General features: G+C 52.9%; 1 protein-coding gene across 1 annotated transcript in view; it reads left to right on the forward strand.

Moving 5' to 3' along the window:
• The window catches only part of PREX1 (phosphatidylinositol-3,4,5-trisphosphate dependent Rac exchange factor 1), a 181,275-nt gene that overhangs the window by 121,218 nt on the left and 48,577 nt on the right, over positions 1–11,480 (forward strand). The window contains exons 8-10 of the mRNA XM_055438670.2: positions 5,405–5,523; positions 6,113–6,262; positions 6,653–6,800. Of these exons, the coding sequence (XP_055294645.2) occupies positions 5,405–5,523; positions 6,113–6,262; positions 6,653–6,800 (417 nt within the window). The remainder of the gene's footprint in view (positions 1–5,404; positions 5,524–6,112; positions 6,263–6,652; positions 6,801–11,480) is intronic.

The raw sequence follows: 11,480 nt of genomic DNA on the forward strand, positions 1-11,480 counted from the left end.
TAAGCTCAGTAGTCACATGTGGCTTGTGGCCGCTGTAGTGGACAGTGTAGGTCGAGACGGTCATGGGAGTTTGGAGGTTTTTTTGTGGCACTCGCATCCTGTGATTCTAAGATCCAAAGATAGATGGTTTGAGGGGAGGGGGTCCTTCTCCTGTTACATTTTTTGAGGGCAAGATAGTGTCTTTATCATCTTTGTGTCTTTCACTGGAGCCTCTTAAACTTTGTAGATTGAATGGATGGGTGGATGAGTGGTAGACCGACGGGGATGGGTGTTTGGTAGGCTGTATGGGCAAATGGGAGGAGGGATAGACGCGTAGGTGGAAGTTGGGGAGATTAATGTATGCAGGTGAAGGGAGGCCGTGAGGCAGTGCTTGTGGATATGTGTATGAACTGACTGGTGGACGGATGAGTGAGTACATGAGTGGGTGGGTGGTTGGAGTTTAGGAGCTGGCTGGATGGAGGGATAGATGGTCGGTTGGGGGAATCTATGTTTGGGTCATTGGAGAATGGATATGAAGACGTGATGGGCTGGCAGAGGTGTGTTTAGATGAAAGGTGAGTTGGGGCCTTTATAAGTAAATGGGTAGATGGATGGATGGTAGGATGGTCATAAAATTGGGAGGCTGGGTGGATGGTGGAAGTTTAGAGATTAGTGGATAGATGGTCTGTTGGATGGGCGTGTTGAAGAATGATTGGTTGGTAGTTGCCAGAGTGGCTAGTCCCTGGTGTGGGAGGTTGGGTGATGGGATGGTTGAGTTGATGGAGAGAAGAATGAGGGGACAGAGGGAAAGTTAGGAGACGGAGGGGTGCGGGCATGAGTGGCTGGTTGGATGGACGAGTGGGTGGGTAGGTTGGTGGGTCAAGAGAATCCTGCCTTTCCGTTTTCTCGCCGAGGAGGTAGAGGACAGTCGCAGCTGCCCAGTGCAGCCCTTTTTGAATGGTACTTCTTCCTGCCACGTTGCTTCAGGGATGAAATAGTGACTTGCCAGAGGCTTCTTTATTCTTTAATCTAGCAAAAGCTAGGGCTGAGGGGAGGTCCAGATTTGGGCCCTACTCTCAGCATCACCTCTGCTTTCCTTCGTGATTCTGGGCTTGTCACTGATTGCCTCCCTGAGCCCGTTTTCCTTGTCTGATTCCGCTGGCCTCCTGAGGCTGTGGTGAGGAACCGTTCCGCAGGGTGAGTGAGGGGTGTCCGGTGTGGGCGTGGGGAAGCTTCTCATTGTCCTCCTCCAGCAGCCTGACCGCTCTGAGCCTCAGTTTTTTCCTCTGTAAAACGGAGTTGATCAAACCCCTTTTATACCGTAGTATTTGGTCAAGAGCCAAGTTCCTTATTATTTCTCTAGCTCCGTGACTTTGCCTCTCTGCTTCAATTGCCTCATCTGTGGAATAGGTTGAATTATCCTGTACCCTATAAGAGCCATTTTGAAGGACAAATCTGTCAAGTTTGCTTGGCACATAATAAGTGCCGAGAACAAGTAGCTGCTGTTCCTGTTAACCTCCACAGGTGATGAGTTCCTATTCAGTGCGATCCCGTAAGTGCAGCCTTAGCACACAGTAGGCACTTCAGCCGCAGGCCCCTCCCTCTGCCCCCTCCCCTGCTTGCTCTGGGACTTGCTCCTTCTGGTCAGAGGCCTCCGTGTCCGTCCTCACCGTCTCTGCGTGGCTGGGCCATGTGTCTCTTTTTCATGGGACGTTTTCTTCCTGTTCACTCCCTTGGTCTGTCCTCCTGTCCCTCCATCACTGCTGCCTTCTCCCGCCTTGCCTCCTGCCTGTCCTCACTGGGGCTGTCTTGAGAGTGCTCCTTCAGCGATGCCAGGGCCACGGCCAGCATCCACCCGTAGCCCCGCCCGCAGCACCTCCCCGGGCCATCTGAATCAGGCCCTTTTCCCAGAACCCAGGGGTTTAGAAAACAGCATGTTCCGTCAGGCCCCCGTGGACCCCCAGCCCAGGCCGAGTTTGCTCAGGCTTCAGCCACCCCCGCGCGGGCCTTTCCTCTGCTGGAGCCATAGCAGCTGATGCTGGTGGTGCTGGACCCCCAGGGGGCCTTCTGGGGCTGGCCCTGTGGCCACACGTGCTCTTGTAACGCCGTTTCCGGCCTCAGACTTGCGAGTGAGCAGGGCCGGCTGGAGGCAGAGGGCACACGTCACCCGGGAGAAGCTGGCAGGCTGCCACCTTTCCTGCCCTGGGTCAGGAGCCTGAGGGCTGGGCTCTGAGAGGTCTCGGAGGGGTGGGGCCGTCAGTAGTGGATGGAGCTCCCGGCCTGACTCTGATGTGGTCCCAGGAAACGCCCGATGCTGGTAGCTGTCTGCCTCCGGTTATGTCTTCGCCAGGCACCACCAGTCCGGGTCATGGGTCAGGAGAGGTCTCTGACTCAAGCATGCTTCTGGTCTGATTCAAAACCGGAGGCTGTTCAGGACTTCCCTGGTGGTCCAGTGCTTAGGAATCCCCTAGTGCAGGGGACACAGGTTCCATTCCTGGTTGGGGAACTAAGATTCTCCCATGTGGAGGGGCAGCTAACCTCGTGTGCCACTGAGTCCGCAAGCTGCAATGAAGGATTCCCCAAGACACAGCGAAGATCCTGCCTGCTGCGACTAGGACCCAGGTGGCCAAAGAAACACATGTTAAAAAAATAAAATTAGAGGCTTCTCGGGTGTCAGAAGTGGAAGGGAGAGTTTTAAAAACCCACCTCCCCGTTCTTCGGAAGAGGAGACTGGGCACAGAAGAGCTGGCTCCTGTATCTCAGCTGCTTGTTTCAGGTCACGGCGGCGTCAGCAGTGGGCAGTGGTTAAAACGCAGAGGCGCTGCCGCCTGCTAGCTGTGTCGGCTCTTGATGCCTCTGTTTTTCTGTCTGTCTGGTGGGGGTGAAAGTGCTCTCCATCTCATGAGGTTGTTTTCACAGATTAAGATAAAGCACATAAGGTGGTTAGAATGACGCCTGGCACAGGGAGTGTAAAGTAGGAGAAATCTAAAACCGTGTCTCCCCTTGGTTTTGCCACATGCAGCTCACACTTCACTTGGGTCTAAAACAAGATTCTTCATTTTATTTAGGCCGCACCTTGCGGCATGTGGGATCTTAGTTCCCTGACCAGGGATCAAACCTGTGCCCTCTGCGTTGGGAGTGTGGAATCTTAACCACTGGATCGCCAGGGAAGTTCTAAGACTCTTCCTTTTCATTGCAGCGTCTGCTCCAGACTGTTTTCTCCCTGGGTCTTCTTCGTTCCTAATAAAGGGCACCACCATTTACTCAGGCTCTGAGGCCAGAATCTTAGCCGTCCTTCATTCTGACCTGCCTTACCCCCCCATCACCAGCAAGTGCTTTGCATTCTCTTATCAGATGTTGGCTAGAGCCTCAGTGTGATTCTGATAAAAATTGCAGGAGGGAGGTTGTGTCTCTATGTACTTAAATGATTTTTAAAGTTTACATGGAAACACAGACAAAGACAGCTAAGACAGTTTTGAAGGAGAACAAAGATAGAGAATTTTGATTACTGACACCAAGGCTTACTGTAAAGCTGCTGTAATTAAGACAGTGTAGTTAAAATGGTATAAAATCAGACAGATTAATGGAGTGCAGTAGTGAGTCCAGAAATAGACCTACGTGAAAGCAGTCATTTAAACTTCAACAAAAGTACCAATGTGGTTCAGTATACGATGCTGGATCAGTTTGATATCCAGTGGGAAAATGATGAGTCTTGACCCTTCATACGATATACAAAAGTCAACTTCAGATGGATCATTGATTTAAATGTGAACAATAAAACAATAAAGCTTCTAGAAGAAGGCATAGGAGTCTGTCTTCATGATCTGGGGGGTAAGCAAAGATTTTGTAAATTGTACAGAAAGTATAATTATAAAGGAAAAATTGATTTATCAGACTACATTAAAATTAAGAACTTTTGTTCCTCGAAAGACAACTGGAAGAGGATAAAAAGCCAGGCCACAGAGGAGGAGAAGATCTTTGCTATCACTTTGCAAAGGACTCCTATCCATAATATACAGGCCAACTTTGGCCTTCTGCCCATTTTTATAAATAAAGTTTTATTGGCAAATAGCCATGCCCATTCATTTTTGTGTTGTCTGTGGATGCACTCATGCCTCAAGGGCTGAGTTCAGTAGTTGTAACAGAGACCATATGGCCCACCCAGTTGAAAATATTTACACGCTGGTTCCTTTTCAGAAGAAAATCTGCTGAGCCCTGTTATAAATCATTGAGAAAAAGACAGCCCAACAGAAAAATGGTCAAGGGACAGTCATTTCACAAATGGAAGACACCAGATGGCCAATAAACATGAAAAAGTGCTCAGCCTCATAACTCACCAGGGAAATACAGATGAAATCTTTATTAGAGACACTCCTCTCTGCCACCAGAATGGCCAGAATGAGAAATTCAATACCAGTTATGGAGACTGTGGAGCAACTGGAATGTCTGTACGCCGCTGGGGGTGGGATAATTGTTATGGCTTGGCAGTGTCTACCAAAGCCAGTTTTGTGCATTCCTTATAACTGAGCAGTTCAACTCCTAGGTAGATAAACCCGAAGAAATGCACACGTAAGTTCTTCATAAGACCCGTGCCAGAACATAAGGCACAGACCAGACTGAAGGCAACCCAAATGTCCGTCACCATCACCCCGTGTGATTCCATGAATGTGAAGTTCCAAAACAGGAAAGTGAGTCCAGGAGGTTAGACATCAGGATAGTGGTTAATCCTGCAGTGGGTAGGAACCGGAAGGGGGCATGATGGAGAGCTTTGGGGGTGCCTCCTGCCCTCCCATATTGGAAGATGTAGTCTCAGAGACTACGTTTTGTTCCCTGCTGCAGCCCTAGCACCCAGAATAGTGCCCAGTAGGTACTCTCTTCATCACCTGTTGAGTACATGGGTGAGTGACTCCCCTGATCCCACCTTGGTAGGCTTCCTAGAGGAAGTGCTGGTCAGATGGTTTGTCAAGTGACTAAGTGGGTGCGTGAGAGTTCACCTGAGCGAGTGAACCAGTGGTGGGTAGGTAGGTGCAGATTTCTCCGTGTAGAAATGGAATTCCTTTCCATTCTGGTTTTATTTCAGGAACTTCCTGTTTGTTAGACACCCTGAGAGCCTCTACCCATTTTCTAGTCTTAGAAGAGTGGGGTTTCTATTGCTCCTTATTGGTTTCACATCCACATCTCCTGTTGGCTCAAAAGTATCTCTGGGAGGTCAGCAAGGTTATTAGCCCATTTTCCAGATGAGGAAGCTGTGGCTGAGAGTGGAAAAGAGACTTGCTCAAGTCACCCCAGCACCAGCCAAAACGCCACGCTTCTGAGCCGGTTCCTGCCCTGCTCCTGTCCCCCGGTGTTCTTCTGTACTCTGTTGAAGATGACTGAGGCCTGGGGAGGGGACAGATAGGGGACGCTGACTTCCCGCTGTCTTTCAGGGTCACTGGGGGCAAGAAATCCACCAAGAGGACCAAATCCATCAACGGCTCCTTGTACATCTTCCGGGGTCGAATCAACACTGAGGTCATGGAGGTGGAGAACGTGGAGGACGGGACAGGTAGGCCCCACCCATGCCCTGCCTGAGCCAGTCTCCCCACTTCGGTGTGCTGCGTGGGTTTCTCACTGTGGTGGCTCCTCTTGCTGTGGAGCATGGGCTTCGGGAGTTGCAGCTTGTGGGCTCAGTAGTTGCAGCTCCTGGACTCTGGAGCACAGGCTCAGTAGTTATGGCACACACCAGCTTAGGTGCCCCATGGCATGTGAAATCTTCCCAGACCAGGGATCCAAACCACATCCCCTACATTGACAGCTGGGTTCTTAACCACTGGACCATCAGGGAAGCCGCTGCGCTAGGGTTTTAAGCGGCCTAAAGTACACGAAGGAGATGGACAAGGAGGCAGGAAGCACCAGGGGAGACTTCTTTACGGGCGGGTCTTCCTTGCCCACCAGAGAAGAGATAGGAGAGGGAGCGTTTGAAGGGTGGTAAGTTCAACCCCCAAACCCGATTCCATTGACGTTCCCACCGCCCCGTCTTTCTGGAGCAGGCAGGACTGGGCCCACTACCTCACTCGTAAGCGTAGAATGATGAATGTCGCGTTGTCTGGCTGAGTCCTTGCTGACCCCCTCCCTGTGCCTCCTGCCCCCGCTAGCGGATTATCACAGCAATGGCTACACCGTCACCAACGGCTGGAAGATCCACAACACGGCCAAGAACAAGTGGTTTGTCTGCATGGCCAAGACGGCGGAGGAGAAGCAGAAGTGGTTGGACGCCATCATCCGTGAGCGGGAGCAGCGCGAGAGTGCGTGGCGGGGCTCTGCCGGGTCCGGGGGCTCCCGTGGCGTCCCCCAGTCTGACCCCTCCTGTCGAGTGAGAGCTGTGTCTGGGGACAGGGCGTGGGGTCCTTTCCAGAGAGACTGGGGCCACCTGCCAAAAAGCAGGTCTTTGAAGGGGTGGGAGCTCTGGGACTGCGATAACTTGGTGGGATCTCAGCTTATCTGGTTTAGCCCCCTAGACAGATGGGAATATGGAGGGCTGATGCAGGAGACTTGCCCAAGGTCGTGCCAAGGTGGTTGGTCGTCCTGGGATTCTTGGCGGTAGTGGGGGGGTCAGCGGGAGACGGGCTTTCGGGATGCACAGGCCTGTCCCCTCAGCTCCCCAGCGCTTGGTGCGGACCGTATTTCCTCCATAGGCCTGAAGCTGGGCATGGAGCGCGATGCCTACGTCATGATCGCGGAGAAGGGGGAGAAGCTGTACCACATGATGATGAACAAGAAGGTGAATCTGATCAAGGACCGTCGGAGAAAGCTGAGCACCGTCCCCAAGTGCTTCCTCGGCAAGTGAGTGGCTCCGCCCTGCCCTCCCTGGGTCCCTGGACCTCGTCTGCACTCACCTGGCTTTCCCAGCTCTGCCCCTTCCCCCAGGAGCCCCCCCACCCCCACCCTGGGCAGAGCCACTCAAGCACCCTCAGTCCTTATGGAACAGCCCTTGGAGGTCAAGCGTAGTGAGGTCCCCATATCAGGTCTCTCAAATGTCTTTGACTACAGCTCACTGCAAAGTGTAAGGTTGTACACACATACAATCCGTTAATGGTATGATCGAAGCCATTTACTGTGCTTGACACACTCTACAAGCATTTGTGTCTATTCTATTCTACTCATTCCTTCATTTCAAAAATACTGCTGAGTGAGACCCATAAAATTGCTTTCACAGACTCCAAGCGGGTTGCCCACCATGGATTGAAAAACACTGCTCTAGCATTTAAGCAAAGAGAGGCCCCTGTAGCTATGTCAAGCAAAGAGGTATTTAATGCAGAGAGTTGATTTCAAAGGTTTTGGGAGGGCCGGAAGAGCAAATGTAGACCTTTGAATTAGGCTGTTCAGATGCCCTAACGAAGTCCCGGAGTCTGGGCAGCTGAAACAACAGAGATGTATTTTCTCACAGTTTTAGAGGCTGGAAGTCTGAGATTGAGGTGTTCGCTGGGTGGGTGTCTGGTAAGACCTCCCTTCCGGAGATCCATAGAGGGAGGGAGGTCTCCTATGGCTTTCAGTAGTTAGGGCCTCCAATTTCTCTGTTTGGGAACTACATTATTTCCTAATAATAAAATGTTATTGCCCCTGACCCTATTTTATAACTGAGGATCAAATGGCCAGAATGCAGGTGATTTGGGATTGGATCCTAAACCCAGGTTTAAATCTCATTCACCTGGGGGAGCGGGCTGGGGACTGGGAGAAGCGGAGGAAGAATTGCAGTCCCTGTAAAACCATCCAGTTGTTCCCAGGCCCCACTATGTGTTAGACCTGGTGGTCGCGCTCTGGAGAGGGCAGGAGAATGCCTGGGGCCTCACAAAGCTTATGGGGAGAGAAGCTTGCCTGTGAGGCTGGGGTTCTGTTTAGAATTCATTAACTTTCACCCCACTTGCTTCCCCCAAAGCTTTTGGGGAGGCCTGGGATAATAGCTGCTGGAATTATTCTGTTGTCATAGACCAGGGAGAGGTGACTTGGTCTAGGGTGGTCACCATGAAGATGGGGGCAAGTGTCACATTCTGGGTCATCTTGAAGGTGATGGCATTTGCTGACAGGGTGAGGGAAAAAGGGAATTAAGGATTATGAGCACCTGGAAGGATGGATGGCTGCTTGCTGAGAAGTTGCGGGGGAGACGCAGGGAGGTTTCAGGGGGTGGGGGTACAGCCCAGGGGATGTTTGGATGCTCATATAGAGACTGGCCCCCAGATGGAGATGTTAGGTGGCTATGAAATCTTGACTCAGGGAGAAAAGTCTGGATTAGAGACCTTAGTGCAGGGCATGTGGGCGTTTAGATGGTTTTCAAAGTCGTGAAACGGAATGAAATCTGCAAGGGGATGAGTAGAAAGAGGGCAGAAAGAAATGAGGTAGGGACTGAGGAGGAGGGCCTGGGGAGGAGGAGCAGCTATCAAAGGAGACAGAGGAAGCCGGCAGAGAGGTGGGAGGCAGGCGGGTGAGTGCGGTGACCTGGAAGCCAGGTGGGGAAAGGTGCGGAGACTTGGAACCACGGTTTGGACGTGTTAATAAGGTTGAGATGCCCTGTAGATATTTGCATATTGACAGATATTGAAAGGTTGTTGGAAGGGCAGTTGGAGACAGTGTGAAGCTGGGGTGGGGTGGTTGGGTAGGGGTCATGGCCTGAGGCTTACGATTGGCCTGGCAGCAGCCAGGGGGTCTTAGGTGTTGTCTGGAGCCTGAGAGGTGGCAGTGATGCCTTTGAGTCGGGATTTGCCCTCAGGTCAGTGACCCCGCTCCGTGTTCCCTGGGAGGCTCTGTGGAGGGGCGAGTGTGGGCCCGAGACCTGCGGGAAGCTGGGAAGGGGCAGCCTGGCCAGTCTCCATCAGCTAATCCCCTAATCCCTGGGCAAGGAAGGAGGTTTTTCTCTTAGGAGAGGTGTGCTTCCGGCCCCCCAGGGTCAGAGGCCCTCCCTGCCCCTTGCCGAACCCTTTGGAGAGCTTAGTCCAGCCGGATGGGATAACCGGTCTGTGATTAGAGCTTCAGCAGTGTTCTGTCTCCTTAGGAAGGATTAGGGAGATTTCTTTCATTGCCCATTTGAAACAGGGCCAGGACTGAAGCTTGTTTATCATCATACTAGTGGAACTCACCTCCCTGCACGGCTTTGCTCTGTGCCCAGCCCCGGGCCGTGGTCTTTCTTCCCCGCCGGGACCCGGGTCCCCTCAGGTGGAAGGAGCCAGGAGCCCTAGGGACACAGTCAGGCAGCCTTTCTCCGCTCCGGTGCGGCCACGTGGCCGTGCCTTTTGATCCTCACGTGGCACTGCGGTTCACTGCCTTTATCGGTGCACGATTGCTGCTAGTCGCCAAGGCATGTCCGGCAGCCCACCAGGCTCCTCTGTCCATGGGATTTCCCAGGCAGGAATACTGGAGTGGGTTGCCATTTCCTTCTCCAGGGGATCTTCTCAGCCCAGGGATCAAGATACCCGTGTCTTCTGTGTTGGCAGGCGAATTCTTTACCCCTGAGCCACCAGGGAAGCCCCGTCAGTACATAGTAGGTGATAAATAATGATTTTCCAGGCATTGCTGCAGACACCCCCCTGGAAGCATTCAGACCATGGAGTCACAGGGGTGAACATAACTCCCCCGACCCCCACCCCCAGTTCCTGCCCTCATGGAGCTCAAGGTCATGGAGCAGATGAGCAAGAGAAATGGGATTCTTGTCCTGAGAGCAAGTGGACACTGGGTCTCAGCTCAGGGAGTTTCCTGGGAAGATTGCCAAGGCGCACCTGTGTATCCCCTGTGCCCAGCCTTGGATTTGACATACAGCAGGTGAATGCGTGATACAGTGGATGCATGATATAGTGGGGCAGGAAGGAAGAGCGATGAAGGCTGATGCATGCTAACCCTCAGCGAGGCCCTTTTCCGTGAATCTCCGGCTCCTGCCCACATAGGCCGATCTGCTGCCTGCGTCCCCAGTGCCCCCCACCCTGCATCCAGTTTCGTCTTTCTGGAAGATTGGATCTCGCTGCTCCCCGTGCCCTGGCCCCCACCAACTGGCAGACCACTGGCTTCCGAACCTTACTTCTCACTCAGAGGCTGATCCTCCTGCCTACACTCTCTCCCCTGCACCCCTGTGGAGGCAGATGATGCCCCGCTGACCCAGTGCGGTTTGCAGACATGTTTTCCATAAAACTTATTTGGTATCCACATTTAACAGTTGGGAGATTTCACAGGAAACGCTGGATTTCTGGCTTCTCTTAAAAAGTCATAAGATGCTTTAGTCTTCCCATGTGGACACAGTTGGCCGCCCTGAGTGGCTGCCGTCTCCAGAAGTGCTGGCTGGCTCAGCAGAGTTTCCACCTGGCTCTTTTTACTCATTTACGAGAGGTCAGGGTCCCTGCATTAGAGGTGAATGATGTCTGGTTTTGAACCCTGGATCCCAGCTCAAGATTCAGTGTGGTTCGAATATTACTGACAAAATCCAGAGGGTCCCTGAATGAACCACTTGCCAGATGGACCCTTTGGAGGCCCAGAGAGGGACAGCAATTTGCCCAAATCTGCCCAGCAAATTGATCCTCAAAAAAGGTCGAGACTCAACTTGGGGCAGAAAGCTGGGTCTTGGCTCCTCTGTCATCTGGGCTGCCTTTTTCTGCGCTAGCAGCTGCTGCAGGGAGCTTCCTGTCTCTCCCTGACCCTGGCCACAGGGCCGCCGGTCCGGGCCAGAGGTGGCCCCCGAGGGGACAGCTGGTGGGCAGCTGGCGGCCGAGTCTCAGCTTCCAAGAGTGGGCACTCCACATCTGTTCACCTCCCCCAGCTGCTGGCAGCTTTCTTTCTGCCGCTGATTTTGGGGACTTGGGGAATAGGGCTGGGGGAAGACAGGACTCAGAACAATCTCTTCCCCACTCAGGGCTCCGGCTCCGCGGAATAGATCTGTTTCGTCTACGCCCTCCTTGGCCTGCGCTGGGGCTCCCTGAGTGCCTCGGCACACCCCACTACCTACACACAAGGCAGGTCTTTGCTCTGCCAAACTCTGGAAAGCTAAAAATAGCTCTGCTCCCCTCTGGCCTTGTAATTGGAGGCGGAACAGCTGGTTTCGATAAGCTCCGTGCTCTGGCCAACTGCCACCCGCTTTCATTGAGTACAGATTGCCTAGCGTCCCCAGCTCTCCCCTTTCCTGCTGACTTCCACTGGGCCGAGCTCTGCGTGGAGCCCTGAACACTGCTCCGAGAGCTGGGACCTGGGGTCTGGCTGAGCCCCCTTCCCACTGGGTAATCAGGTTGGGTTTGTCTCGTTTCCTCCGGGCTGGTGAGCACGGCTTTCTTGCTGAGGCCTTCCTGCTTCCCCCAGGATGCACCTCCTTGTTTCATGGCTCATTCCTTTGGTTGGTCACGAGGTTTCTGTGCCCTGCTGTGCTTGGGCTCCTCTTCCAGGTGCCGGGGGCGTAGAGCTGTGAATTAGACAACAGGTCTCCATCAGCATGGAGACGACATTCGGGTTCTGGGAGATGACTGATAAACGCATCCATAAATCTGCAAAGAGTAC

This window comes from Moschus berezovskii, chromosome 15 (genome assembly GCF_049115385.1).
Source record: "Moschus berezovskii isolate FMDL1 chromosome 15, NW_MosBer_1.0, whole genome shotgun sequence".
In the NCBI taxonomy this organism is placed as follows: Eukaryota; Metazoa; Chordata; class Mammalia; order Artiodactyla; family Moschidae; genus Moschus; species Moschus berezovskii.